General features: G+C 39.9%; 2 protein-coding genes across 3 annotated transcripts; both read left to right on the top strand.

Moving 5' to 3' along the window:
* Positions 1-14: 14 nt before the first annotated feature.
* On the top strand, positions 15-3,407 carry TPRKB (TP53RK binding protein). Its single transcript, XM_068669722.1, has 4 exons — positions 15-363; positions 1,017-1,139; positions 1,432-1,608; positions 1,993-3,407. The coding sequence occupies exons 1-4, from the start codon at positions 199-201 to the stop codon at positions 2,074-2,076; spliced, it is 549 nt and encodes a 182-aa protein (XP_068525823.1). The 5' UTR covers positions 15-198; the 3' UTR covers positions 2,077-3,407.
* A 9,561-nt stretch (positions 3,408-12,968) lies between these two features.
* Positions 12,969-24,482, top strand: GTSE1 (G2 and S-phase expressed 1). 2 transcript variants are annotated; one of them, XM_068669718.1, is made up of 12 exons: positions 12,969-13,041; positions 14,158-14,241; positions 14,846-14,909; positions 14,989-15,604; positions 16,802-16,969; positions 18,004-18,136; positions 19,330-19,707; positions 19,898-19,970; positions 20,378-20,623; positions 21,669-21,843; positions 22,963-23,103; positions 24,083-24,482. In XM_068669718.1, the coding sequence occupies exons 2-12, from the start codon at positions 14,163-14,165 to the stop codon at positions 24,164-24,166; spliced, it is 2,157 nt and encodes a 718-aa protein (XP_068525819.1). In that variant the 5' UTR covers positions 12,969-13,041; positions 14,158-14,162; the 3' UTR covers positions 24,167-24,482. The 2 variants fall into 2 exon arrangements, with proteins under 2 accessions (XP_068525819.1, XP_068525820.1); XM_068669719.1 differs by lacking the exon at positions 12,969-13,041 and adding an exon at positions 13,421-13,445 and having other exon boundaries at positions 14,159-14,241.
* The last annotated feature ends 1,339 nt before the right edge of the window (positions 24,483-25,821 follow it).

Raw genomic sequence — 25,821 nt, 5'->3', positions numbered from 1 at the left:
GGAGGAGGAAAAGGAGGAGCCAGGCGCGGGGTGCTGCAGGCGGATCGGGGGTTTTTAGGGGTGCCGCAGCCGATTTTTCCCCCTTCACCAGCACCCTTAGGCGGGTGCATGCAGCGAGGGCTCTGTTTGCTGTGAGAAAAGGGCGAAAGGGTCCCACAGCCCTGCGGGCAGCAGCCCCCCGGCCGCCCAGCCTCGGGCATGGAGGCGCCCCGTGAGGCGGGGCTGGAGCTGCAGCAGGAGCTGGAGCTCTTCCCCGGCCGCAGCGTCGCCCTCCTCCTCTTCACCGGCGTGCAAAACGCGGCCGCCCTGCGGAGGAAAGCCATGGAGGGGGCCGTGGAAGGAGCGCTCCTCAACCCCGCCATGGTGAGGGGGGCCCGGTGCTAGCGGGGGGCGGTGCGGAGGGGCCGCCATGGCGGGGCCGCCACGGGCCCGCTGCCCCCGCGGGGCCCTTCAGCGTCGTGCGAGGGCTCCTCTGTGTAAAACATGCTGCCCGGGAAGGATGAGAGGCATAAAAAGCTGTCTTCTTGGTTCCCGTGGCATCTGATTTCCTGGAGTTATTTAAATGTAGCTCCACCTGCAAAATGTAGTGCGAGCTGTGCGCTGCTCTTGTCAAAAATCAATGGTGTGCGGAGCCTTAGTGCTCGTGTAAACGCCTGGCTACTTTCTGAACTGATTGTTTGTTGTCAGTAGAATTAGCAAAGCAGCAATCATGAAGGAAGAAAAGATTTGAATCTGTCAGCTTACCCATAGGAGATTTATTAACGTGATTCTTTTTCATAAGATTCCAGTGATCTGACTGAGAGTGTAATCATTATTTTTACGTCAAGCATTGCCCCTCTCAGTAAGCCATCCCATTCGCTTTGGAAGAACAAGAATTGCTAAAAACATGCAGTACACTTAATTGTTCACTCTTAAAATTACAGACTCAAGCCATCAAAGTTATTTGGTCAGGTTTTTTTTTTCAGAGTTCAAAATATTGTGTTGAATTTCTGTTTAATTTATGTCATGTTTTACAGATCGTAGATCCTTTTCAAGTTCTTGTGGCAGCCAACAAAGCAGTTCATCTACAAACGATAGGTAAAATGAAGACCAGATCTCTCAACGCAGAAATTATTTTCAGCCTTTCACCAAACAACAACGTAAGATTTACTGATCAAATATCATTTTTGCCAAAGAAGCTTGCTAATATCCCTGCAGCCAGACTAAATACAGGTATCCACCTAACAGTTTACCTGGCATACTAATAAAAGTTACTGTTATTTTTATTAACACTAATATGCTGTTATTTCTTGTAAACTCATCAGAATTCCATTATCATAAAATGTTTGTTAATTTATACTTCGGGTTTATTTGATCCAGTAGCTGAAAAGATTGTTTAGATGTAGTGAGAAAATGACTTGCAGTATTTTGATCTTTTCCATCTTTTCTTAGATTTCAGATGCATTTAAAAAGTTTGGCATTTCAGACAGTGACACAGCGGTACTCATTGTTCTGGTTGTAGACAGAGAAAAACCTCTAAATCTGGAGGATATAGCATCTCATGTAGAAGGCCAACAGGTTGCTCTAGATGAACTTTCCCAACTGACAGACACTGCCAAAGTTAAAAAGGTATGTAACCAAAAGAGGTGACTGGGGTAGAGAAAAGAAATAAATTACATAATTGTCTATTTATATGCCTCAATTTACATAATTCACATAGGGTTTGTTTTTCTTTAGTATGACTGAAAACTTGTTTTACATGCAACTTTTTCTTATAACGCCTTTTTACTCTGGAAAAAAAAGTTGTAGTCTTAATGGTCTGACATCACAAATTCTAAGTTACCAAATTCTTAATGTTGTCAGAAAATTGAAACATAAAAAATGAATTCCAGATTCATTTTGATTTTCAAGGGGGAAATCTGTGTGTGTGTGTACTTTTTTTAAATGTATGCAATGGACTTTTCTTCCTGCCACAGCTTTCATGTTTTTCTTTCTTTTTTTTTTTTCCTGCAGATGTACAAGATTACTCCACAGGAAGAAAAAATGGGCACCTTATTAGACAGTATTGTTTGCAGAATGTCAACAAAAGATGTTTAGCGAAAATGTGGAAATAAATTTATTTTGAAGGAAAAAGTGGACTTCTTAAGATGTAAAAACACTTCGCAACTCTGTATCTCAAGACAATGTGGTGTAGTACTGAGTTGTTGGTTACATCTGAGCTTTAACTGAGTAAGCCTGGATGTGGGGGTTATCCGGGCTGTATCCTAAGCACAGAGATTAGTTTGGCTGTGCTAAGCAGAATTTGCCATTGACAAATTGTCCATTTTCCTAATGATAAAAAATGACTTTTGCCAGAACCTTAAGCTGATCGTAAACAGAAAGTTTGGAAATTTGTACTTACTTTTTTTTCAGCAAATGTTCTGTTATCCCTCCACAGGTTTCAGATATTTTTTATCAACCCTACCTTGATTTGATACCTGAATTTGATGCACAATATCATTTTAATGATACTACTGCCAGATTTTTCTGTCTCTGTAGTGTGAAGTATTGCTGATGGCCTAGGAAAATGGAAAGTTTCTATAAACTGTCTTCAGTACTGTCTTTCTACTAATGGGACAGTCATTGCCCAGCGTTTGTGAAAAGGAATGGGGGTGCATCATTGCACCCAGCAATGTGGAGCAGGGGTCTCAGTGATGTGCTGAGGAATGATTAAGGTCAGTATGGATGGTGTTAGCACCAGACAATCTGATGTCATCGGATGCAGTGTAGTGCTGAAATACTGCTGTACTGCTGAGTTATTTTAGTGTTAGGTTTAAAGGATAATGAGAGCTTCTTTTACTGTCTAACACCGAGTGGCAGTGGTGACATCTGAAAGCTTGGTTGCAGGTACAGAATTCACAGAGAAGTTTGCACCATAGATTTACTCACTTTACATTGTGGATATAATTTACATGGCATTCCAAAAGAATTGTTGAAATAATTTTGCTTGGCAGAATCACTGTTAGGAAAGAGCATCAAAGGCAGCTAAAGAGAATGCTGATTTCCAGCAGTCACCAGGTCCGAGTGCCCTGAGTATCATTTGATCACAGGCACCCTGATTAAGACAAATGACTGTCCTAATTAGGTAGCAGTCTGTAGTTTACTGTTATGCTTTTTTTTTTTTTTTCTGGGACATGTATAAAACTGTATATTTCTCTGTATTTTTTTCCTGAAGTTCTGAGTTGTTAGGTTTTTTGTACTGTAGCCCTGTGATGGAAGCATTCTTAGGACATTATTATGGGTTCAAATCCTTCTTCTGGATTGTTGCAATTAGAGATCTTAAAGAATTGGTTAGAGGTCCTTTGCAGCCATTTTTTCTAAGATATAGCCAATACTTAGCAAATACCAAGGAAATGACGAGGTTTATCAAAATAAAATATTCAAGAGAAGTGGGTGTGCTGGTTTCTTGATATGAAAATGGTTTTACAGAATGTTTTATCATTTCTAAAGGAAATGTGAGGCATTATTAAGAGATGGAGCTTAGGCAGGGCTTGAGTCTTCCTGAAATAAAATACGAGTAACATCAGCATGGCAGAATGACTGTGGAAAATAAAAGACTTGTTTTCATTTTCTGACAGTCCAGTTGGTACATGGAGTATGTCATCAGATTTGCTGGCTCCACTGCTGACATTGGTTTGAGTAGTTTAGAATAACAGCAGACAGGTATGCTTAAACTACAGCCTTTTTTGAACATGTATAAATCATCAGTCTGGTCTGGTTAATATAAAAGAAATATTAATGAAAAGATCACTGTGTAATAACCGATACACACATTCCAAACCTGGGTTCTCAGTTTTTAATTCTAGTGAGTTTACTTCATCAGTGTAGAACCCATAAGTAGTTCGTTACTGTTGTCATGTGTTCTGAGTTAAATTATGAAAGTGATTTACTGTGGGAGCTGTTTTCCTGGGTGGATTTACAGGGAATGATTTCAAGAGCTGTAGATACCATAACATTCCATCAGAAAGGTGATTTGGATCTGTTGATGGAGGGGGACTATGCCATCACCCTACATGACCTCATTTTTCCCCTAGTCGTGACTGCGTTATCAACTTATTTACAAAAATTCAAACAGTAATAAATGTAGATTCTGTTGACCCTGCAAATTTCTGTCTTTCTGAATACATTAAATATTACTAAGTTTATGCCTATAATTTAACTGTTAATCAACTACCCCTTCTATTCAGCATGGCAAAAGTTTAAGGAGAAAAAATATTTAACACTTTGTAGCTTAAGGTATTGATGCATCCAAGCCAGCCTAGATACATTTAACAGCTTAAGATGCTATTTGATGGTACATGTAAGCCAGTCTAACATTGCTCTGGCTGGAAGGCCGTGGTCTGATTTCCTCTTTGATTCACATTCTCACAATTTTCCTTGTTTGTCCTAGCATGCGTTGGACTAGCTACATCGAGTCAATTTGCAGAGCAGTAATCTAAAAAAGAAGTGGGTAGCATTCTGCCACATTAATGTGCCAAATCAGGAGAGCCAGCATGGGAGCAGTGGAAGAGAGATCACCCTAGATGTCCCAGCATTTCCATGACTGTTCCCAGCACTGCCTTAGCCACCAAGTGCGACTCTGCTTCTTTGTCAAAAAACGTGGCTAGCCACTGGGGCAAAAGTGAGCCACCAGTTGCCATGTTCTCTCTCAGGGTGGTACCATTTGTTCTGCTAATAATCTTTAATATGACTTCTTTGTTTCATTTCACAGAATCACAGAAAGGCTGAGGTTGGCAGGGCCCTCTGGAGGCCAGCTGCTCCAACCCCTGCCCAAGCAGGGACACCCAGAGCAGCCTGTCCAGGACCATGTCCAGATGGCTTTTAAGTATCTCCAGGAAGGGAGACACCACAGGCTCTCTGGGCAGTTGAATTTCATTTATTAGGAAACTTAATTCTGTACCGTCTTTCACACACAAAGAAATCTTACACGTAGCCCTGTCCTAGCTCTGAAAAGTTCAGTACTAGATTGCTTTCAGAGTCCTCAGTATAACTGAGAGTATTTTTCCACAAAGCTCAGTTACAAAGTCTGAGAAATGATTATGGAGGAATCTGAAAGAGACGTCTTGTGATCAACACCAGTGCAGCAAGTGATTATTCCCCACTCTCCTGCATTACAATCCTTAGCTAAGGAGAGCAGGGAAGAATCATGAACACAATCTTTTCATAAGGAGACTATGAAAGCTACATTCTGCCTTCTCAACTTCATGCTGATCCCCTCCCCCACCCCCCTTTTTTTTGGTGGTATCTCAAACTCCAGATACTTCTATGTGTTCTTCAAGAAAATAGAGATTTTTTTTTAATGAAGGTGAAAATTTGGTGGTTTTCAAAACATTGAATGTTCTGCTGTGTCCTCTGAACTTTCATGTTTTCAGATCCTCTATCATAAGGTGAGAGAGAGGAAACAACCATTTTCAATACCCTATTTGGGTCTCCAGCGCTTCACAGGCAGGATTATATCTGCAGTATTTACAAAATCAGTGAATAAATCCTAAACTCTGATGTGCAGCCAATTGCTCTAGCCTTGTGTGTGTGGTGTGCAGCCAAATCCTCCAGCTCTGTTTGTGTGTGTGTGTGGTAGTGTTTCTTTTTGTTTGTGCCACCCTTTCACTATTATGCCTGTACATGACATGGATTGAACAAAACCAGCAGCCTGTGCTTCTAAAAGTCAATGACTAAAACCTCCTATTCTGCAGAACTCACTTTCCTGATTAAATGCTTTGCAATACATGAGTTTCTTGGAGGAGGACTATGTAGCAGAATACACAAAGCTGTATTTTACAATGAGTTTATAGTTCTTGCTAAAGCCAGCAAATCATTACTGTGTGAGTTAAAGATGATGCCAAGCTTTCAGCCTAGGCAGATCTGATACATGATATCTGAACTGCTGGCCAGTCCATCATGTAACAGGTATATATATCCACCTCTGGGCACGTGGTGGATATATCCCTCAGGAAAACCTCATGCTCATGGCTGAGGCAGTCGTCCTCCCCTCGGGGGGCTGCAGGCAGCCTTCACCTGTGGGATGGTGAAGGGTCAGAAGTATACCCACCGTGTGGCTGGGGAAATGTACGTTTTGGCATAAGATGTGAGAGGTTCTTGAAGTAAAGAATCTGATGACAGATTCTTCAAGGAAAGAGAGAAGCTGAAAGCAGGCCGCCTGCACATCCAACCAATTCCTCCTGATTGTGCTCTGGCCGTATCCAAAAGCAACTGTGAAGAACATAGCACAAGTGCTCCAGATTACTTTTCCTCCAGTTCAGTTTATGAGCTGCAGCCTGTGCACCTCTGAACTATGTGTTTAATACCAACAAAATGTGTGTTTCTAAAAGCTGTGTATGTAGCTTAAGATTCTGTACATCAGGTTGTTAGAACAAGTAGCCAATCTGATGCACAAAATCTCAAGCAAAGGAAAAAAGTGCTTCAGCCCCTGGTTAAGAGTTCAGCAAGTTAATTCCCTTCACCTTTGAGTGTGCCTGCTCCTTCTCTGTTCAGTGGCTTCCTCTCTTGTCATCCTAAGCCTGAATTGCCTGGTTTTATTTCCCAAACCCTTCACGGTTTACATCTGCCTCCTCAAGTATAAGCTTGTTCTCCTGCTTTGTTATGTTTTCAAAGCAGCAGCGTCAGGCCTCCTTCTGTGCCTCCTTAAGCCAGGGGAAGCTCTCTTCATCACTTTCAAAATAGGTGATTATAGGGGACCACTCCTTGACCTCTTGTCATAACCATCTCTCTCTCTCTCCTATAAAAGCTGTGATGATGGTAAACATCCAGAGTGCTGAGCCCGGTGCCCATCACACAGCCCCAGTAGCCTGTTTCTTTTCACACGGTTGTCAGGACATATAAATCCCTCTGTCTCCTCTTGTACTTAAAAGGTACATTAACAAGGGAAGGGACGGTGCTTGTGCTCTCACTTGTAATATTAATTCATCATCCGTGCTTTATGACTGGACCCGTGTGTTCTATGGCGATGTATTTAATACACCAAGCATCTGTTTTCTTATTCCCATGTGTGCTGCTCTTCAGGCAGCATTATCAAAGCTCTGCTCTCATCACAAACCACGAAGAGGTGCTGCCTTACCCAGGGTGTTTACCGGGGGCTGCAGGAGCACTGATTCCACACTGGCCTTACAGCTGACACGGGTCTCTGCTCGGGGCTGCACTGAGCTTTGTGAATACTCCTTGGGGAACTCATGTAGGTCTTCTCAGAAACATCTTCGTTTCCATACCCCTCCTGGTTATGCATAGATATCAGAATAAAGTACATTGTGCTTACAGGAATTACATGAATACAGTGGCGGCTTAATCTTAATTTCCAACATCCCCTTTTTACACATCCAACAATCACAAACCCTATTGGCTCTAGTAGCACACTCAGAGTTCACATTGAGTTGTTGTCTGCTGTAACAGCCAAAGCTTTGGGTGGTTTTTGTTTGTTTCTTTTGTATTGCTACTTCCTAGGACAGAATCCTCTGTCCTTTAATATGACTGAAGTGTTTTCCCTACAAGCATACCATCTGCCCAGATTCCAAGGAGGAAAGTAGTCTGCAGCTACTACTTAATTAAAGACATGTATCTATCCCTAAGTATTAAAGATGTCTTGCAGTTCTTTAGTTATTTGAATATTATTTGTTAGTTTAGGCAATGCTGAAATCTAGAAATTAAGCTAAGTTTGAGCTCCAAAGGCTCAGATTCTGTTCCCAACAGCCGCTGCCCTTCAGAGCTGCCAATCTATTGACCTGAGCTCATCAGGGCTAGGTTACCATGCAAAGCTGAAGACTGAGCCACGTGGTCCTGCAACAAAGGATGCTTAGAAATACAGTTTATTTCATGGGTTCATTCCTGAGGTTACACTAGAAGTTGAACACATGCAGATGCAAGCCCCGTCATCCATATAAACTCCCTTCAGCAACTGAGATGAGAATTCGATTTGTTCAGAAGTCCTTTGTCTGCAGGATAGCTGTTTTTATTGATTGATTAATTTATTTTTTTCCTATGTTGTTGTGGCAAGGCAGATAGTTGCCTGTTCATAAAGCATGTTTTACCATGGATTTGGACAGGTAATATTAGCAGAGGTAGAGACTGGACAACGCAAGATTAAAAAATGGAAAAATGCTTTGATATACAAAACACTGACAGATAAAAATATTAGTTGAACTCCTCTTCCCTAGAGTGTATTATGCTTAGAATGTTTCATATACATGCAAAGGGTAATACAAACAAGTTTATATGTTATATACAGTTATATTATTCACAACACCATGTTCTGTACATTGCCTATTAAATCGCTTCACAGCTTCAGTTCCACAAGGAGCAGTAGTCTAAGCAGTTTCAAGTACACTGTAATAGGCAGGGACCATTCTTTTTGTACCTCCTGGGTACAAATAATCAATACAAGTATTTTTTTTAAAATATTTGACAAAGAAAGCGTACTGCTACTACTATATGTATGAATCCTTCCTTGTCCAGGCTCCCCAGATTGCCATCAGAAGGACCATGACGATCACTGTGTAAAGCGTAAGGACTGTAGCAAGCTCATCTCCACGCTGTCGCTTGAACCCAGAGGTACTGTGCCAGTTCTCATGTGTGTTGGCATTGTTTCTCTGTCTGTTGTGAGCACGCAGCGAATGTATCCTACCACCAAAAGAAAAAAAAAAAATCTGTTTATTAACAGTTCAATAGTGTTTATAACGAGTCCAGAGTGTGCGTTGAATCACAGGCTAGATTTGGGAAAGAGCTCTTCAAAGTGTATGGGGCTAATAAAGGAATTTCCATAATTGGAAACGCAGAACATTTACTGGCCGTTTGGTATATCTCTCCCACTGACACGCAGAGATATTGGACACAGGCTTCTGAGAGGATGCACAGTGCTCTTATTCTCTGCTGTTGATACAGATCAGTTTTATGAGAAAAAACACACCCTTATGTTTGGCAATATTATGCAAGTGGCACGGTGAAAAAGAAAACAAACAAAAAAACACAACAATTTCTAAAGCTTTAATCCATGGGAATAAGCACAGCATATGCTGTGAGAGTTTCCCATTCTGCTCTGATGATGGGTTTCTCTCTTTGTTTTTTAGAAGGGATTACCCCCAGTGATCAATGTCACTGTATTCTTTAGCCAGCGATACCAGTCAGGAGCAAATACACAAACAGTATCTCCAGTATTCTCTGAAGTAACATTTTATTCTCTCTGATTCAGATTCTACATTGCTTTGCCACCTTTCCCGAATGGTTTGAAAGTGGAAGTGCTAGTCTAGAGTAAGTGACCTCCAGCTACTGTTATCTCAACTGAAAAATTGCCTGTTAAGCTCCAGTGAACCTGCTATTTATTTATTTATTTATTTATTTAATTTTTTTTTAGAGAGAAAATTGTTAAATGCCCACAGTTTCTCTTAAATGGAACGCCAAAGGGAGATCAATCAGCCTGTGACTTTGCTGTATCTTAGGAAGGGGTCTGAGGAGTATTAGACGCATTACAGCTCTGGTTCATGCATTTTTCTGCTGTCATTATCACAAAAGAGTAGGAGTTACCAAGAAAAATGTTATGGCAGATACAGCCTATAAATAAAGAGCTTTAAATACAAACTATATTTAGATACCTATGCACTCTTGGAAGAGAGCTGTCAGAACCGAAAGAATGAAAAATGTGGAAGTGCAATCTGCAAAGGTAATTCATCAATAAAAGAGAAGTTCTGCAGCTGAGATTTTACAGGAATTCATTTTGGAATAAGAAATGCACATTTATCAATGGTATGAGGACAAGGGCTACCTTCTGTGTAATCAAAAACTAGGTAACATAGATCATGATTATCTGGCAGCATTATGTTAAGACTGCGAGGGCAATGTTGTCAATATTTTGCTTTCCCATTTCTACCTGCCCGAGGTGAATGCAGCTTACCTCCTGCAAGCATTCATGGTATCGTGGTGATTGTGTTCCCAATGAATCGGATTTCTTCTCGCAGAGAGGAAGAAGTAGTCCTTGTTTATCCTCTTCTCTCCTTTCACAAAAGAGGAAAATCTTCACTCTACCAGCAAAAAGAATCTTTCTTCCGAGCACACCAATTTGACCAACGCTGGTCTGGGAGTGCCTGATATGTGTCCATCAAAGCTCTCAAATTGCTGGTCTTCTAAAGCTAATTTTGACACAATTCTTCAAGAAATTCCCTGGAGCAGCTCACCAGGCAAGTGATGAGTAATCCCAATGACTGACTTCTAGCTGCTGGGATCCCTTCTTATAAACAGTGGCTAGCTGCTAACATGCTGCCAGATTCATAGCAACAGAAGTAACGCACAGATGGAGGGTGCTGCTGGTGAAACATGCAGGATGAGCTGTAACTCAGAACTTTCTATTAGATCACAGGCTATTTTTGCGTAAAACTTAGTTCCTTTCTATAATTGTAATTGGGTTTAACTTGCCTAGAGTGAAATTTCAAGCTACCACCACTTAGATGTATTCTAATATTCAAATATTTTTATGAAAAATATGAATCTTCTTTAATAATTTGTTGATTTTTATAAGACAATCATATTCTGTAAGCAGTCAATAGCCAGTATATCAGCATGAAACAAAATATTTGGGCATTTAGGATTAATAAATAAGTCACATACATCCTATTCTTCCCTGCTCACCAGAAACCATCATTAACAAGAGACTGTGCTAATAGAAAAGTTCTCCCAAAAATTGTGCATTGCATCATTAGCTGGGTTTATGATGGTTTAAACATAATAAGTCAAACAGACCAGCAAGCATTTGTAGGGCTCATTAATAGAGCGGATTTAAATTTGTAGTTTAGACAAACAGCCAAAAGCCTTTCTTTCCCAAAAGAAAATCTGAACATCGTGCATTATCTTTAAAATGCTACATAAATAAAATAACCTTACTACTTATTTAAATGTTACTATAACCTTATTGTCACATTTAATTGCTGTTGACTTAAGACAATTCCAAACTTGTACTTCTGGTACGTGTGTAAAGGTTTTTGCTGTTCTCTCCCATGGCGTTTTTGTACAAATCATATTTGATTCCTTTAGTTTTCCTAAAATCATTATCAATGCCCAAATATCTCTTGGGATATCACATACACTCTAGAAAGTCTGTTAGATAAAATTTAAAATACAAAATAAATGTTCAAGTTTACAGAATTAAATGCTTTAAATCTTGAGACTGAGCTTGTTTACTCATGCACTCATCTGTCTTAAAACTCTATTCCATGAATACCATTTGTAAAAAAGGGCTATTTTGTTCTCATCGAGACTGTACCAGTTTAATAGAAACTGTTTGGAGTCTCCATTTCCTTTAAATGAAGGCATTGCAGCTCTAAAGGCAGTACATCAGTGTGCGCTTCTAAAGGCATGCATGTGCCCTTTACGTCTAACAGCTATGTGAGGAGCAACACAGTGTCCCTGTAACCAGTGGAGTGACCGAGGATATCATATTTTTCATTATTGAGAATATTTTAAGCATAGAATAACAGAAATATTACAGTGACTTCAAGGTAGAAATGTAGACATCAGTAAAAAATTATAGGCTTCCACTGATTTTAATCAGTTATAGCTTTTACAGATCTCCTTCTGAGGATGCAGACAGTTACAACTTCTGGATTCTGCAAAAAGAGCTGGATGCCTGTATGCTTAAACAACATATGCAGAGGGGTAGATGCCACAATAGAAGCTGTACACTATTTTTTTTCTGTATATTTTTAATTTTCATCTTTTTTTTTTTTTCCTACTTTAGTCCTAAGATCTATACCACTTGCTGCCTACTTGTCCCTTTCTCCATTAGTTTCATCTCATTTTTCTGCTTCTTTTTAGTCATTTCACTTTTTGACTGAACTAAGCAAAAATAAGTAGGTGGAAGCCTAATGTTAGAAGTATGAGATTGATGATTTTTGAACATGCAATAAACTTTTGAGATCTCCCAAATTTTCTTCTTCTTCTCTCTCTCTCTCTGTCTCTATCTCTCTCTGTCTCTTTCCCATCCAGTATCGTAATTTTCTGTGGGGAGTATTATCCTTTATAGTGCACATGGCCCAGTTTTGTTAATACAGGCATGGATGCTTGCTCACCTTTACTAAAAAATAATCATTGTCGAGCTGTTGGTGAAACATTCTCTAGGCTAAATCAATGCAAGAGAAGAAAGGTAAAAGCATAGAAATCAAATGGTTACATCAGTAATAGTAATTCAGGGACCCATGAGAAAAACACCAAAGGGAGCAGCTATAAAATCCTGAGAGAAAAGTTGAATCCTGAAGTTGAAAGACAGCAATTCTTAATTATCAAAGATTTGTCCTTTTTACAAGCAACAAAACCAGACAATTCCCACCTCACTGACAAGCGCCTGCCAGGAGAGACTCAGCTACTTCAGAAGCCGCCTGGACGTGGTCCTGGGCAGCCTGCTCTGGGTGTCCCTGCTTGGGCAGGGGTTGGAGCAGCTGGCTCCAGAGGGCCCTGCCAGCCTCAGCCATGCTGCGATTTGGTCAGAACTGTTAACAAGCGGCGTTGTCCTGGTGTTTCTTAGTGGCATCACTATACTGTTAAATCTACCGCATTGATCAGACAGCCCATTTCAGCTGGCACTGACAGGGATTGACATCCAGGACCGTCATAGCTCCTTGTAAGCTCCCTGCACGGGATTTTTCCCTTGTGTGCATGCTGCCGGGGTCAGGCAGGTGACAAGAAGCGGCGATGCCATTTCAAGCCCCTGAACCTGAGGGGTGTCAAGTGTCGAGGGGCGGCCAGGTGTGTGCGCCCAAGTGGAGCAGGAGGAGCCACCGCCTTGGGCATGTGCGCCACAGCAGCCCCCGATGACCCTGTGACTCTCCAGGGGAGCCATGCTAATTGCAGGTAACTAATTACGTGTGTTTAATTTGCTAAAAACTGGCCACAGTGAGAGCCGCCGGGGTACCACAGCCAACTACAACCCCCACAATGCCCCGAGGCGAAGCCGTATCGTTCGAACGGGCCAATGAGGGCGCGCGGGGGGCGTCACGTGAGGGGGCCGCCATTTCAAACGGCAGCCCCGCGGAGGTGAGGCGGCTGAGGGGGGACGGGGGGCGCCGTGTGGAGAAGGGCCCGCTGAGGGAGGCTGGGCTTTATTTTATTTTATTTTATTTTATTTATTATTATTTTTATATATATCCCGGCTGATTTATTTTTAATTCGGAGCTGTGGAAGGTGCTCGTAGCCTGGGGGGTGGCGGGGTTCTGGTACAGGGCTCTAGGAGCGTTGCCCACCTCAGCTGTGTGAGTCTAGCTGTAGAGCCTCGAAGTTCTTAAGGAATTTAATTTAAGGAATTTCACGAGTCTTAGGTATCACTGCCGTGTTTGCAGAACCGTATGTGTCTATGTGGTCTATATCTATCGGTATGTATTCATATGGATATATGTCTATATGTTTAAACATGTGCATATATATATATATATATAATCAGATAATTAAATACTTTATTTCACAAGAGTGTGGTGAGATCTTTTTTGTAAGCCACGTTTATGTGGCTGTCACTCACCATTACATATAGGGGTGTGTGATGGTTTTAGCCAGCTGAGCTCTGCCACATCTGCCACTCTCACCCCTCAAAGGGAAAAGGAGAGAAAACCTGATGGAAGGGGCTCCACAGGCTGCAGGGAAACTTCAGATGGAACTTAATGGTGGAGTTGGACTCAATGATCCTTATGGGTCCCTTCCAACTCGGGATATTCCATGATTCTATGATTCTGCTCTGGCACCTGGAGCACCTCCTGCCCTCCTTCTGCACTGACCTTGGTGTCTGCAGGGCTGTTCCTGACTCTTCTCTCCCAGCAGCTGTTGCGTAGCAGTTGTTTTTTGTTTTTTTTTCCCTGTTGTTAAATCTGCCCTCACAGAGGCATAACCATCACTGCTGGCTCTGCTATGGCCAGCAGTGGGCCCCTTTGGAGTTGGCTGGAACTGGCCTGTATCTGACATGGGGCAGTTGCTGGGCACATCTCACAGAGGCCACTCCTGTAGCCCCCCTGCTATCAAAACCTTGCTATGTAAACCCGATACAGGATCTTCAAACAGAACGTTCACCTCCTTACTAAGTTGGTGTTAACAAAAAAAAAAAAAATCTGTGACCTAATTGTTGCTTTTTAAACCCAACTGCATAGATAATTCTTTGTTTTTTAGACACTATGGAGGAAGGAAAGGAAACAATATCACGTCACTCAAGTTGTGTGATTGAAGAAAAACTGGGTATTTGCATGAGTGATGGTAGGTGGAAGAGATAATGGGATATTTTCTAGCTATTCCTCATTAAAAAATAAGACAGTTCAGATTGTTAGACCTCTTGTAATTGCTTTGCATCTTGTTCTGTGCACTTTTCTCCTATATATCCAATCTGAGCTCTTCTCTATTCCTTATCTGCCTGCTGCTGATTCAATTAGTATTCTGTGTATATATTAGTTAACAGGAAAACTTCTCATTGCCTCGTCTTAATGTTATGTAGCAGTCTCAACTGGAAGAGAACTGACTGACTGGATGTCTGGCTTGTCATCTAGCTTTTGATTATGTATTCTCAATTTTCTTGATTGGGGGCTGCTGATAACCCTTTCCCACAGTCAGATCCCATGCTCCTGGTATGGATGCTTAGAAGTTACTGTCTAGATCTTTCATGATGTTTGGGAATCTGTCACAATTATGATCATATTTGCAGCTGTACCTTTAAAATAATAAAAAACATGTTCAAAGAAATTACATAAACCTGACAACTAAAATGTCATTTGTCATCTGACATTGGCTTCACAGAGTTACAAAAACAATGTAGTAATTTTTATTGAAAATCCACACTGACAAAATTCTAATGAAGTTGTTGTAGTTTCAGACATTCCTCTTCTGACTGATGAGAAGTTTGATTTTGACCTTTCACTCTCTCCTGCAAGGTATGTTAAGCGTATACAGGTAAATATACCTTTAACATGCACAGAACATAGCTCTTGATTGACTTATTTTTCTTTATAGTGGAAATGAAGATGAAGTTTTTGTTGGACCTTTGGGGCACAAAGAAAAATGTATTGCTGTCAGTATTGAAGCAAAAAGAAGCACTGAAAAGAGTGAACCTGCTTCTGATGAGAAACTCATGTGGAGCCCACTGACAGGAGAGAAATTTGTGGAAATTTTCAAAGAGGCGCACTTGTTAGCACTGCAAATAGAAAGAGGAAGTAAGACTGAACAGGATAAAATAAGCCAGGCAGAAGAACAGGAAAAGGAGATTATAGAAAAATTTGTTGAGGACTCAAAGTCAAAGTTAAAAATACTGAGAAATGAAAATATAGAGCAAAGTCCCAGGGCTGCTAAGAGGGAGACGTACTGCGTGTGGGATAGCCCAGCATCAAATCTGCCGCCTGGTTTTCAGAAGGGATCAGATAAACTTTTGTCAGGTAACAAAACGTACGTTCTTCATACTCCTTCAGACAGAAGCCCCGTCAAAATTAATTTATCTCCTGCAAAAATCACTGGCACCCCTCTGACCCAAGAACAGAAAACTAAAGAAGAAAATAAGAAAGCAGCTGGCAAACTGCCAACGGCTAAGCCTTCAGCTACTCTTGGAAAGAGCATTATGTTGACTGTAGAAAAGGTAAAGACATATCTGGGTAACGATGTTTTCCTTAAACATGCCCTTTTTTACAGGAACACTTGAACTGCCTACGAGGTTTTTATTTTTATAAGTTAACTTTAATCTTCTGGGGTTTTTCTACTTCTTAAAATCCTCAGGCAGGAAATTTGCACGTTCAAAAGAAAAGTGGGCAGGTAGTATAGTTCAGAAGCCAGCTAGTTTACCTATTATGGCAATGTAGAATAACTGCTGGCAAACTTCTTTTCCATTGTATTCTGTTTTGGGGAATACCTTTATTCCTGGCTTCTGTTTAAATGCTGTTGTTTGGTGGTTTGTTTCTGCTTGTAAAATTACTGTCTGTCCTTTGCAACTTACTGTGCAAAAATGGGTTTGTACTGATAAGTCGTCAAGGGAGCTAAGGGAAAATGCAAATTATTTTGATATGACAGGAATTTTTTAGTTCTGGATCTTGTCCATATCTCTTCTCCAATTGTGGGAAGGACTGATGAGTGGTATAAGACTTAGGTTGTGGCTATGGGACAAACTGAAAATGGAATCCTAGGAAAAATTATCAGATTTGTAAGGTAACAGGTGTTTGCTAGTGACCTGTGCATACAAATCCCAGTCTAGTATACCTTCTGGATTTTAATGCTCTATATTTTGTGACTTAGGTTCCATTATGTAATCCAGATTTTACTGAAAATGGGAAATTTCCATCACCTATAAAAATGGAAGATTTCTTCTTTCTTCAGGTGCTTTAAGAAAAAGCACAGACTTAATGCTTTAAGTAGCCAAATTTTACAGTATTGCCAGCCTAAATAGGCACTTCAGATAATGCGATCTACTATTATAGTCTCATCCTTTGCAAGTTTAGAATAAAGCAGAAGAGTACGCATTAAATGGAGATCTTAGAGGTGTAAAGAACAGCCATTACAGCATGCAGGTAAACATGACTTCATGAAGTGTGCTGATGACAGTTGCAGAACTGTCATTTGGTTGATTTCTAATCTGTTCAAGGCTGTTCTAATAACTTACCAAATATACTTGCTAGTCTAAGATAAACTATATTAGCGTAAAGACTAAGTAAGGGTTTGACTGGATTCAGTGGTTGTTTTATTGTCTGTTGTCTTGGTTTCTTAAAACAGCTTGAGCAAAAACTCAAGCAAGTGGTTTCTAGAAACACTTGCGGCTTTTAAAATGTTGTGTTGAAATTTGCAGCCCAAACAAGGAAAACCTAGTACTTCTGCAAAAAGAGATGTGACCAGCGTGGGATCATCTGAAGATCTAATTTCTGATAAATCAAGTGCTGCTTCAGATGTCTTTGAGTCTTCGTTCAGTGGCAGTTCCTCAGTGCAAGGCAAAAAAGTCCTTCCTGCACCAAGTAAGGTAACGGCAAGCGTTCTTAATATGAAATTGATCTTTGTAATTCTGTAAGGACAGAAAACAAAATACAGTTTGCTTTCTAATTTAAAGCTGTATTTCTGTGTGTGATGGGTTCAAGGAAAGGTAGTCCCTATGCTGTAATTGTCATCTTGACTGTGTCTTCTATGTCAATAACACAATGAACATACTTGAGAGCAACTAAAATGCGTTGGAGTAAAAAGCACTGCCTTTGTTTTTAAAGCATGAGCTGCAGATAAGGGATTGGCAGTTTGCTGTAAGCAGCAGTGTGTAGCACCACCTGAAAAGGCTGCTATAACTTCCTAGAAGGAAGGAAACCCATAGCTGTCACTTCATTTGCAGCTGTAGACATCTGCTTAGCCCTGCGTGCTGCTATTCTGCTGCAGTACTGCTTTATACTCTTTTCAGTTTGGTGCTGCAGTTTTCTTGTGGGTGTTGTGGGTGGTGTAGAAAGGTAGGAGGAAGGCATGAGGTGTGTAGCAGGAGATGGAAATCAGTGGAACTTGGTGTTGGGTTTGGCTCGTGTCTGCACTCGTGGGGACTGGTTGCCATCTAGTTGGCCTTTCTGTAAGTGGCAGTAGCTTGCTTGCTTTTAAGTAGATGGTAGTGTATTTAACGGAAGGTATTCATCCACCCTCACATGACAGCATAGCCCAACGGTCCTGAAAAGTTACATAGTGTTGTGGCATCTACTTAATTAAAATAATGCAGAGAAGTTTCTGTTGTAGGAGTCCTGTATAATATTTACATGAGGATAAGTAAGATTCAGAAAGTCCTTTTAAGTCTACACTTAGGCTTCTGGCAGAAATAGAAATCATGTTGCTAGATCTTGTATTCCAGTTCTATATAATGACCCAGTTATAATGAACTGTTTCCACGAAAATTCACTTTTTAAACTGCAATTTAAGGAAAGAATTTTTCCGATGGTCACAAGCAAATTACTGTAATGCCCAGCAGAAGCATAGCAGAGTAATGTGTTGAATAATCTTTCTGCTCACAAATGATATCTTCTGATTCAGCCTGATCTCAAGAAAACACATCTGAAACTTCCTGGTGTTGCCAGTCGACTCCCATCGAAAACTAGTTCCTCGTCATCTTTGTCAGTTTCCAGCCTGAACTCAAGTTTGCCCATTTCTCCCATAGGAAAGAATGGTAAATGCTCTTACTACAGAAATCAATTCTGAAGTAGATAAGTGTCTCTTGGCCTGTGGGTTTGAATGTTTTTAATGGTGTCTAGTACATCCAAGCAGTAAGAAATGTTTTGAGTGGAGAATAATATTTTTTAGGCTACCCAAATAAATCCCTGTGGACTAAAGATAAAATCTTAAACTTCTGTTGCTGGTGATAAATAGATTCATGTATGCATGATACCTGCATGTGAGTGACACAGCTAGAAAGTAAGCAATGCCTCATGAAACCGGCTTTTGTTGTGTGCTATCTTTTATTATAGCCAAGCGTGTGAGCTTCTGAATGTTGTAAGCTTATCCAACTTGAATTTAAAAAAGAAAACAAACAATACAAAACACCTGGAACTACAGAAGTGAGATGGAAAGCCTAGTTCCAGGAACTGAGTTTCTGTAAGACTAATAAAAATTCAAGCAGATTGAAAAGACTCTGGAGATAATCCTCTTGGTTGTATTCAGTTTTTTATTCCTTACTGTAGTAAGGATATTAATTTGACCCTTACAGTAAGCCTCAGAGGATCAAGAAAAAAGTCTCTCCCTAAAAGTACTGACAGATGTCACCGCACTTCTTGTAGATGTAGCAATATACCAAATTACAGCAAATTTTTATCATGTACTTTTTCTGGACAGACTATAAGGTATCAGTAGAAGTTAAGCCTTGGTAAGAATTTTTATGAGAGGAAGTATCTAGTCAAGATTCATCCTAGTCTGTAGGTTGCTTTCTGTAGAAGAAGTAAGAACCATACTGAAAACTGAAAAAAGCACCCATGGGGTAGTTCAGGTTGTGCTGTTAATCAGCATAACTTAAAGCATTAACCACTAAATGTCTGTTTAAGGGAATGATCCCAACTGTGCAGAGCAAAAATGCTGAAAATATAACTTGGATCTGCTAGCTGTTTTGGTGTTCTTTGAAGAGTATTATTTGACTTAATTGCAGTAATTCGGGTAGTTGGTGAGAAGAGCTCCAGGGAGTGTTCAGGGAGTAAGTTACTATTATATGTACATATGTATATATGTAATATACAACTGTTGGTTGTATATTTTGTCCTTAAACCTGAGTTGTTTGAATATAAATTGCTGTTTTCCTGTGTGAGCTTAATCATTTTGATTAGCCAAAAACTTGTTATTTCTGAATCACTGCTTGTTGTCTTTCTATTTCAGGAAAATCAAGCACATCTTCAAAAGCTAGCGTGAGTGGCTCTAAACTTTCAACTGGTACAAATAGGCTGGCCCTGGTCAGACCTACTAGGGTGTCGTCTCTGCAGGCTGTCAGTACTGAGAGATCCAGCAAGCAAGAAAGATCAGCTAGTACTCCCAAACAATCTAGTGCTGTAAGCCTGGCTAAACCTTCAGCTTCTGCAATGTCATCTGATACCATAGGCAGTGGAATTCAGAGGATGAGCTCTCTTCCCAATCTGCGTAAGCTATGCCAACAAAGTAAAGATGGAAGTGCAATAAAAGGAAACCTGTTTCTGAAGCCCAAGTCTAGAGTTTTGTCTGTTCTTCCAAGTCAAATGAAGGGTCCAGTGAAAGCTGGAGGTAAGCATATGCTTTACGTGGCCTGTCTTCTACTGACTTGGCTGTTAAATGTTCCTTTGATTGCTTGTTGTTCATTTCACCATACTTCTATCTACCTCTTGGTAGAAACAGGTATTTTAATCGAAAGGTATCCGTAGTTATAAAAACCAATATGAATGTGAATAGCAATTAACGAAGTGTTTCTTTTTAGATACAACACCAAACAAGTTGGCACCAAAAGTTGCACCATCTCTTGGATTAACGTTTTGTGGCACAATTGGAAGGTAGGTCCAGGTTGAATGTACCAAAGTATACTTAGAATGCAACATGGACGGTTGTTGCAATAATTTTTAAAAGTTCTAACTACTTTGAAAGAAACTTCCTCTAGCCCCTTAAGACCCTCCAGGTTAGGCTGTGTTAATGGTTATCAGAACCAATTTCAAAATTAAAAAAAAAAAAAACCACAACGCTACAACCAAAGCACTTCAGAAAGAGGATCACTTTTGTAGGGCTAAGCTAGAGTTGTTCATGAAAGATTATGAAGTGAAGTCCCTATAGTGATGTAGTTATTGACTTCATAATATCACCATTCTTCTATTGACCAAAGGCTGATTGATTTCTATTGTCTGGTAAAATTGTATGAATAAAACTGTTCCTAGGAGCTTTTGGTTAGCGTGTGTTCCTTTCTCAGTGCCATGGCAGTCAGCACTCCCGTGAAAGCGTCAGAAGATGGGGTATTTCAGAATTCTGGTGTTCGTGAGAGGTCCGTCTCCGTGACTCCTGCCAGTCTGAAACAGTCTGCCTTACCCACACCTGTCCGTCGTATCTCGGGATTTCCAGCAGCAACTCCTAGAACTGCACCAAGAATGGCATCTTCTCCATGTGTTGCATCTATTCAAAGCTCTAGCTTTTCTACCAAGAAGACACATACAAATGGGTAAGGAACACCACCACCATTCCCCCAAAACTAAGTGTGGTAGGCAAACTGCCTCTGAATAAAGTTTAATGACTTTCAGGCTTCAGGGTTCTCAGCTAAATGTGAGAATATAGCACTTGAGCATTTAGATGCTGTATAGGACAAGTGTGTGTGTGTGTGTGTATCTCGTGATTAGTAAAATACTGTCAGCCTTCAGATGAACCAACATTAACATTAAAGAACTATAGGAATTACTTGTATTTCTTGAGCTAGTGGGCAACTTAAAACTTGTGTCTGATGCTTTGACTGAAAACCAGAGTTTTAGCTGGTGTTTTTTTTTTTTTTTTGCTAATGTCTTTTGTTGAAGACTAAGAAGATAAAATTAATTTTGTCCCATTCTGTCGCTCATGGTTCTGTAAAATTCCTTGGAAGCATCAGTCAAATGGTCAAGGATTTAGTTGACAGCTTCAGTTTGAGGAGATTTCCATTGATGTAATGGTTTGTACAAAGGGGAATCCTATGCAGGTAGTTAGCAACAGCAGGTTTTCTGTGAGGAGAATGTTATTGCCTTCTTATTAACTCAGCATCTTCTCACAAGTGCCATATATACACTTGCAGGCTTGCTTCAGGTTTGGTGGTGGTGAACACTAAGAGATCAGGCATCATTCCTACTTTGTCATGTTACTTAAGCTAAATGTCCCAAATAGTCTTTTTCTCTCAACAAAACAAAATTTCTGTAATCTTCAAGATTACAATTCCTTACAAAAACCAATCTATGAAACAGACAGCATGTATATGTCAATTTAAGATTAAAGTCTTCACCATCCTAGCTCACTTCTTTGCTATAGGCTATAAATTTATTGCAGCACAAGATATTTTGTATTTTTCAATGAACTAGCGTGCTTTTGGATCAAAATATGGGAAGCTGTATAGCCATTAAAACTTGGGGTAAAGAAAAAAGAGAAAATGAAGTTAGGGTGCTGCAGCTTTTGAGGAACAGTTTGACTTTATCTGTCTTTCATACTTCCTGCTGAGTAAAGAACTCAGCCCATGTTCTTCTCCCTAGTTCTAAACAGGTGAAGGATGCACAGATACCTTCCTCAGAAGATGATATATCTCCTCCACCCGTGCTGCCTCTTATGCTTGACTTCTCACCAGAAAAACCTGTGACAGAAATAGAAGAAAAATCAAAAGAGGCTGAAATACAAGATCAGCTGGCTGAAGAGAAACAAACTAAGGAGGTAAGAAATTAGAATCCATTTTTCTACAGAACTAAAACTGCTTGAAAATTAATGAATTCAAGCTGAGGGATAAGTAGGAAAAAACACTTCAGTACACACAGTTAAAATGGGTTGGCTTGAAGTGTGCACCCTCTAGTGCCTACTTCTAGTACTGAACATTTAGGTTTATGCAGTGTTTAATCCTGTGTCAAAGCCAAGTGGTCACATACTTGCAGGTTGTGGAATTAAACTTCTAGATAAGCGCTGCAAAGTCTTTGGATACGGTTAGGGAAGCAGCATCACAGGGTGGTTCCTAACACAAAGCTCAAGCTTTTTAGAGGAAAAAAATGCACTGAAGTAGAGAAATACAGTTGCTTAGCAGCGATGCAAATCTACATACAATGCTTAAGGATTAAACCCCAAAGTTCATGTAGCAATACACTTAGTTACCTGTCACCTACTTAGTCCAGCAAATACTGTGTTATCCCCACTACCAGTAAAATTAATCTGGCTTCATGTTGAAAGCTGGCACTCAACAGGTATTAAGGAAAAAATCTTTCAGATGTACCAGTTCAGACCTATTAACCTGTCAAAATGTGGCTATAGGTTTCCAAGTAGTCAGGTGTAGAACAAAAGCTGTAGATGAATTACATGTTATTGTGTCCGTTTCTTACTGCATTAGCTTGACCTACTGACAGACTTGAAGTATCTGTTACAGGATTACTTAGTACATGGATAGAGAAGCTAAGCCAGACAAAATGTAACAAAGTCTGGAGCTCTTCAGATTTTGTTTAAATATTTTAATTGGCTAAGTAACATTGCGTAATTGTAGTCAAGTCTTAAATATTTTTATTACTCTTATGTTTTAAATTTGACTTAATTTACAAGGAAAAAAATGTTCTATGTTCCAGATTTCTTTTGCTTTGCCTTACTGTAACTTCCCTGTTTGTGGTGCTAGCCATTGGCAGAACAAAAGCTGAGTTTTCATAATGTGTGCAAACAATCCTGCAAGAAAAATACCCAAACTTTAAACTAAACCTGTCGTGTGATTATTACAGCTGTATAAACCAAATTGACTGTATAAGTGCTTATGAAGGAAGCATGGAAAACAGAAGAAAACCTTCAACTATTTTTTTTCAGGTGTTACTGATAGATATTGAAGTAGATAAATCTCCCCCAGAAGCTTTGGAATGTGAAAGTAGACCTCTGATTGATCTTTCCAATACACCTGAGTTCAATAAGATTATTCCCCTAAAGCCTACGTTCTCAGGGCAGGTAAAGGTAAGTTGTATTCATGTCCTCTGGAGAAAAAAATAACAAACTGGTGCAGATATGCTAGCAGAAAAACGTCAGGTGGCTGCATATGCTTGTCTGCAGAGCAGCTCTACAGTAGTGTAGGAATTAATACCAGCTCAATATGTTCAGTAAGATACCGAATGTTAATCTGCTCTTCAGTAAAGAACATAATGTTTAAAATCTATGTGCACTAAACTAGAGCTGAGTGAACAGTTTGCAAATAAGAAAGAGGAGGAGGCTGGAGAAGAGCCTAATGCTTAAAGTATTTGTTAAAGAATGAAACTGTTCCTGAAGGAGGAAGTGAATTTTGTCTTCAGTAGAATAGGCATGGTGACTATAAGTCTGTCTCTCCTGTGTAACTCCTCTCCTAAACCCCTCCTCATCTGGAAGATGTGTTGGAACCCAGTCTAAATTTGACAAGAATTTCTTGGTAATTTTCTTTTTTGTACAAAAGTGGCTTGAAGGTGCATTCCTCCAGATGCTTTCAGATGAATGGTGGTAACTATGAGGATGTAGCCTCTGACATTAGATGTACTTGGGATCAATTTAATATCAGGCACTTTAAAACTTCAAAGCATCCTCAAAAGAGGATCACAGAAGTCTGACTTCATATGATGTTTGGGGCTATGTTTAGAGGAGTTCAGAAATGCTCTGTCCTGCCCGGATGATAGTGTCACTTGAATATGCATAGTAGTGAAACCTAAAAGCATTTTAGGTTTTTAAAGGTAAGCATGGGGAATATCTACCTTGTAAGAAGCTTTGAGAAGCTTGTGCTTGTCTAAGAATGAGCTAGATCTTTTTTTTTAAAAAACATACTAGTCTGAACCTTAATGCTTGAGCACAGTGCTTGTATCTGTACTTTGGATACTAATAGGAATTCTAAATGAAAATTTAGAATGTTAATAGAGACTAACACCACTAATAATATACAAAGAGCTAAACTTTATCATTTATTTTCTTTCAGTTAATTGATTTGAGTTCTCCTCTTATCACTCTGAGTCCTGATGTAAACAAAGAAAATCTGGATTCCCCTCTGCTGAAGTTCTGAACTTGGACTGCAATGAAGAGTTCCCAGGATCTGTGATTTTTAAAGTCTTAGGTGCTACTCTTCACTCGCACAGCTTTATGAAGATGAATGATGAAATGCTGTAGCAATAGAATTCTAACAGTCCTTATACAGTAAAACTCAATCTGATGTGGTATATCCATGAGGAAAACCTTAACGGCGTATTTAAACTTAAGTCAGGGATAGTCTCTGTATTGGAAGCCTGCCTTTTTTAAAGTTTCCTACTAGTTGTCCTTTGCCTCTATTTCCTATGTGCAATGAAGATGTAACTTAAAAATAAATCGGTTTAACTAACAAAGGTTCCTATTTTGTACAAAAGTTTTATTACAGGATTTGGTCAGACTATTTTAGCATTTCATTAAAATCTGAAAGTGCAGGTGAAACTAGTGGATTTCAGTTTTTAATGCAAAACTATTGCGAGTCAGGAAATAAATTCTTTACTGTTGAATTAGTGGAATATACTAACGTTATTAGCTGAATGGTTGTATGATTCAAAGAAGAAATCAACAGCATGTTTTTGCCAGATGGCTTGGTCTTGACATTTGAAGACTTAAATTTCTCCCTTTCAAATAGCAAAAAAAAAAAAAAAAAAAAAAATAGTTTGCAACACTTTCATGATATGTGGAAACTTTAAATACACAGAGGTGAGTGCAAATGAAAATGCACGCAATAGTAGCATAACTGTTGAAGTGAGATACCTCTTTTGGAGACCAGAAGCTTCTGCTATGCATATATTAGCTTAGTATGTCAATGTATAAAAGCTAATCAGCTTCTGGAAATATTCTACTCATGGGTAACTTTGAGACAAACAGTCTAAATAGGAGAAAGTGTTCAGGGGAGTTGGGTAAACACTTATGTTGAACAAGGCTGCTTTAGCTGCAGGTACTTTACTTTTTACCATGTCTGCCTTTCCTGTGGTTGCTGCAGTGTCAGACTTGTGAACCAAGACTTTGGCAAGGTTGTGAAGATTTCTGAGTCACAGGGAACAACCATGCCACCTCCTCCTACTAAGTCTGACCCACAGTCATGTAGAATGTGTATACTTTTTTTTTGGTTGTTCCTGCTTTCCCCCTGCAAAAAAATGAGATGGATAATCAAGGCATTTATTAAACTTTCTCCTATGAGTTAGTGCTGCTCAGTTAAAGCAATACTCAACCATGTCTTTATAACTTTTAAGCAGGGACCAGAAATCAGTTCTTTGTACAGTTCCAAATGAAAACAAAGAGACTTGAAAAACAAAAACAACCACCAAGGGAACACCACACACACTCTCACATTATTGGTGTATTTGTGGTTTTCTTTCAAATCAGGTTATGCCCTATTTCAGAAACTGAGAGAATCAACTGTTAGGTGTCAGTTAAGCACAGTTGTGGGGTGTGACCATAACAATAACTATTTTACTGGCCATTCTCAGTGGGCTGTGCCAGCTGCTCTGCGAGGTCCTAAAGCAGGCATCTGGCTAGCTGAATGGTTTTGGGATTCCCTGAGAGCTGAAGGAGAGCTAGGCATGTAGATATATCTCGCTTGCCCAAACTTCACAGTAATTACTCCAGCATGAATGCAGGCTGCCCTGACCTGCACGCCTGCAGCCTGTGGCACAGCTCCTGGCTCATTAAACAGTGACGAACGTGAAGCAA

This window comes from Anas acuta, chromosome 1 (genome assembly GCF_963932015.1).
Source record: "Anas acuta chromosome 1, bAnaAcu1.1, whole genome shotgun sequence".
Classification (NCBI taxonomy): domain Eukaryota; kingdom Metazoa; phylum Chordata; class Aves; order Anseriformes; family Anatidae; genus Anas; species Anas acuta.
This window is presented reverse-complemented; position numbering and strand designations above follow the sequence as displayed.